The sequence below is a fragment of the Argentina silus genome (genome assembly GCF_951799395.1).
Source record: "Argentina silus genome assembly, chromosome: 21".
Taxonomy (NCBI): domain Eukaryota; kingdom Metazoa; phylum Chordata; class Actinopteri; order Argentiniformes; family Argentinidae; genus Argentina; species Argentina silus.
The window spans coordinates 3404788-3409787 of NC_139675.1; the positions used below are offsets into that span (position 1 = coordinate 3404788).

General features: G+C 54.4%; 1 protein-coding gene across 1 annotated transcript in view; it reads left to right on the top strand.

Annotated features, from left to right (window-relative positions):
* Positions 1-5000, top strand: part of LOC310820960 (rho GTPase-activating protein 7-like) — a gene marked incomplete at its 3' end in the record, with an annotated part of 22089 nt that overhangs the window by 10483 nt on the left and 6606 nt on the right. The window contains exons 4-5 of the mRNA XM_083692804.1: positions 105-1987; positions 3216-3395. Coding sequence (XP_083548930.1) covers positions 105-1987; positions 3216-3395 — 2063 coding nt within the window. The remainder of the gene's footprint in view (positions 1-104; positions 1988-3215; positions 3396-5000) is intronic.

A 5000-nucleotide genomic window follows, 5' to 3' on the forward strand; every position in this document is an offset into this window, starting at 1 on the left:
TGTTTTCTAAACACCTCTCTCCTTCCTCCCTCCCTCCCCCCCTTCTTCTCCCCTCTCCCTCCCTCCCTCCTCCCTCCCTCCCTCCCTCTCCCTCCCCCCTCCAGAGCGAGGACTCTGACGAGGACGAGCCGTGTGCGATCAGCGGCCGCTGGACCTTCCAGAGGGACAGTAAGCGCTGGTCTCGTCTGGAGGAGCTGGACGTCTTCTCCCCTCCTCCTACAAGCCCAGGGGCCTCCCAGCCCTCTCAGCCCCAGGAACAGGCCTCCTCGCTGGGCACGGGGACGGCCATGGGCCCCCTGGGGAGCCTGCGGCCGGGACAAAGCTCTGAGAGCATACTGACGGATCTCAGCGAGCAGCCTGAGGTTAGCTCTCTGCACAGCAGCGGGAGTGGAGGAGGAGGAGGAGGAGGAGAGAGAGGAGGAGGAGGAGGAGGAGGAGGAGAGAGAGGAGGAGAAGAAGAGAGAAGAGGAGGAGAGAGGAAGAGCCGCAGCCTAGCCGGTGCTGCGTCTCCGTCTGGTGCGACCCGGTCCAGCTCGGTTGCTAGCGTGTGTTCGTCATCCGGCACGGGGGGCTCAGCCGGCGCCAATGACGATTCGCTCTCCGACGGCCCGCCTCCGTCGCCGTTGGAAACCCAAGGCCGTTTCTCCTTTGATGTCCAGCCTGGTGGGATGGGGGAAGGAGGAGGAGGAGGAGGAGGAAGAGGAAGGGGAGGAGAGAAGAGCACGGCGCGTTCGCGAGCCAAGAGCTTCCTGAAGAGGATGGAGAGCCTCCGTCTGAGGGGTGGAGCTTCGGCCAAGAGGAAGAAGAGGACCGTGGTGGGTGGGGCCAGACTGGAGATCAGCGGGCCTGTCATCAAAGAGGGTCTGGACCATGAGAAGCTCCGCCTCCTCAACTGTGTCGACATCACCAGCCTCAACCACAACCATAACCACAACCTTAACCGTAACCTGATCCAGAGCCAGGCCCAGACCCAAACCCAGACCCAAACCCAGACCCAAACCCAGACCCAAACCCAGACCCAGACCCAAACCCAAACCCAAACCCTGGACCGGTACCACTCTGTGTCTTATTCCACGCAGACCAGCAGTGGCAGCACAGGAAGTGGCGGCAGCAGCAGCCAATCAGAGGCCAGCGGCGGCAGCACGATGAGCACCCCCAGCCCGGTGACGAGGGCCCGTAGCCACAGCACGGCCGCGGGGGGGTCCGGGAAGAGGGGGGGCATGTACCTGGAGGGCTTTGACCCCTTCAGAACCCTCCTCCAGCCAGCAGCAGCCAATCGTCAACCGGCACCGCAGCGGAGGACCGCCCACTCGGGCCGGAGTCAGACCGGTGACGGGACAGTTGCAGAGCGGAACCGCCGTAACCGCGGAGACAAAGAGGAGGAGGAGGAGGAGGAGGGAGTGATCTTCTTCTACTTGCCTGAGGGCCACAAGCCCGGAACGTTCCCTAAAGCCCTGCAGGACGGCGGGACCGCGCGGAGCCACCACAACACTAACAGAACCGATAACGGAACCGTTAACGGAACCGCTGGTGGGGCAGGGACGACCAGGGGACGCCGGAGCAGAGGCCACACCCCCTGCCGGGGCTCTTCCTCCTCCAGCTCCGTCGACAGCCGCCTCAGTTTCTACGACAACGTCCCCGCCATGGAGGAAGAGGAGCCGAAGTTGGACGAGGTGCTGGAGAACGTCAGCGGGCTACAGCGATTCGTCGACGCCTGGTCGGAGGGCGTCGCCGGCGGAGAGGAGGAGGAGGAGGAGGAGGAAGAGGAGGAGGAGGAAGAGGACTCAGACTCTGCGGTAGACTCGGCGTCTCCATGTCCGTCATCGCCGCTGCAGGCCCGTCTAGAGGAGGGGGAGGGGGAGGGGGGCAGCGACCAGGACAGTACAGGCAGCCCTCTGGGGGAGGGGGAGGGGGAGGGAGAGGGGGAGGACGGGAGGAGAGAGAGACGAGACTCTGGTGTGGGAGCCTCCCTCACCAGATCCAACAGGTTAGTGTTCACCATCATCAATCAATCAATCAATCACACTGATCACACACGAGTACACTGTCATCAATCAATAACACCTGATCACACACATGAATACACTATCATCAATCAATAACACCTGATCACACACATGAATACACTATCGTCAATCAATCAATCAATCACACTGATCACACACGAGTACACTGTCATCAATCAATAACACCTGATCACACACACGAGTACACTATCGTCAATCAGTAACACTTGATCAGACTCAGAATGCACCACCACACACTACACAGGAACAAACTCATCACATCACAAGCAGATGATGAAGTTATTACAGCTTTTTAGATCTTTGGACCTCAGTCGGAATGTGGACAGATCAGAGAGGACCGCAGGCTTGGGGGGGGGGTGGGGGGGGGGGGGTCGGTAGACAACAGCAACCATCAGATGTTTAGGCCCTGGTAGCTTGATGGCAAGGCATTCAAAAGATTGGGGCGCCTGGATGGATACAAGGCTTGTTTTTATGTCCCGACGATTGTAAGCATAACCGGCGTTGGGAGTTGTCTCATTCAGGGAAACCATGTTCATATGGTTTCTGACAGGTTTTCGGTCAGACGGGGCACATCAAGATGGTTCTCTCCACATTGAAATCACTGAGGATGGGACCCTGGTTGTTCACGGTGTTAAACAGTGCCATCCTCAGGTGTGATCACTTGCTGGTTGCAGGACGGTTTTGTGGGAAAGGAACAGTGGCCGGACACAGTCTCTGGCCGGACCCAGGGTTTCTCACCCCAGCAGTCGTTACTTGAGGGATGGCGTCTCTGGGGGAATTAGGCTCGATGGATTTCTGCCGTCCCACTCCCTTTCCTCTGTGTGTTTTCCACCACAGTGGAAATGCCACTGCAACTGTAGTTTGCATTTTTTTAAAGTCATGCAGAAATTTAGAGGAGTAGGCTAGCTGGGTACCCATTGTTGTAGTTGTTGTGTAGTATTATTTTTTTTAGAAATATTGAAGATAAATTGTAGATAAAACAATTAACTATCAAAAACAATAATAGCTCAAAATGAACTCTTATTCAAAAATAATAGGAAAGTATTCAAATACAGTGAAATTAGTGAGAGCTCAACCATGGAACTTGGTTGTCGTGTGTATGTATGTATGTATGTATGTATGTATGTACAGTATACATTATGTGTATGTGTGTAACACATTAACCAGAAGGCCGTTGTCCCCCTCCAGACCCCTGAGGCTGCGTTGGCCCAGCTTCCAGAGGTCCCACCGGCCCAGCCCGGCCTCGGCCAAGCTCCAGGTCAACAGCCAGTCGGTCCTCCAGATGAACCTGCTCCAGAAACTCTCCTTACTGCAGCTCACTGCCCTGCTGGAGAGACACACCCCCACCAACAAACACGGCTTCAGCTGGTGAGAACACCACCCATCCATCCATCCATTCATTCATTCATTCATTAATCCATCCATCCATCCATCCATCCATTAATTCATTAATTCATTAATTCATTAATCCATCCATCCATCCATCCATTCATTTATTCATTAATTCATTAATCTACCCATCCATCCATCCATCCATTAATTTATTCATTCATCCATCCATCCTTCCATCCAGCAATTGATCCGTCCGTCCATCCCTCCCTCCCTCCATCCCTCCATCCCTCCCTCCCTCCATCCCTCCCTCCATCCCTCCCTCCCTCTATCCCTCCCTCCCTCCATCCCCCTCCCTCCCTCCATCCCTCCCTCCCTCTATCCCTCCATCCCTCCCTCCATCCCTCCCTCCCTCCCTCCCTGTTGTGTGTTGTCATGTGTCGACCTCCTGTTCAGAGGGCTCCAGTCACACATTCCTCTCTCAGGCTGAGAACTGGTGGGAACGGGCGGAACATTGTCCTTTTACACTGAGCAGTCACAGAGTTCACACACATGGGTGTTAAAAGACATACACACACGCGCACACACACACACACACACACACACAAACCCTCTCTCCATCTCTCTCTCTCTCTCTTTCTTCCCTCTCTTCCCTATCTCTCTCTCTCCCTTCTGTCTCTTTATCTCTCTCTCTCTAGTTCTCCCTTCTCTCTTTCTCTCTCTCTCTTTCTCTCTCTCTCTTTCTCTCTCTCTCTCTCTCTCTCTCTCCAACTGTTCCTTCGCTCAGCTACTTTCCTGTTAAAGACAGTGTCCAGCCCTGAGTAACGACATGCTTATGACATGCTTATGACAGGCTTACGACAGGCTTACAACTGGTCTGAGAGACACAGAAGCCACTTGTTTCCCGCTGGAGGCCTGTGCAGAGACAGAATACCTGGCTGGGATCGTAACATGTTCCCTTCTCATGTTCAGAACTGAGACACACACACACACACACACACACACACACACACACACACACAGACAAAGTGCGGATGTATACAGCACGGCCCTCCCTGTCTTCTATTGTCTCTGCTACTCCCCTGTCATAAAGCTGGAGCCGGCTGGCTGCTGTGGTCCCTCCTCTCCTGGACGCTTCCTACACACACACACACACACACACACACACACACACACACACACAGACGGACACAAGCACACACACAGACGGACACAAGCACACACACACACACAGACGGATACAAGCACACAAACTCATACACACACACACACACACACACAGACGGACGCACACACAGACGGACACACACACACACACACACACAGACGGATACAAGCACACAAACTCATACACACACACAAACTCATATACACACACACACACACACACACACACACACACACACACACACACACACACACACACACACACAGAGAGAGCTTATGTATCTAGCTGTTAGCACTATCTAATAAAGCTGTAGTCCAGTTGCACATGTGTGGTAGCTAGGTGTGTTGGATTAGAGTAGACAGCTGCTTGACGTGTAGATAGCCAGCTAGTGATAAGTATGCTACAGACATAGCTCGATGTTAGCGTTAGGTGTTAGCCCTGAGATAGCCAGCTAGTGTTTACAGTGTGGTAGATAG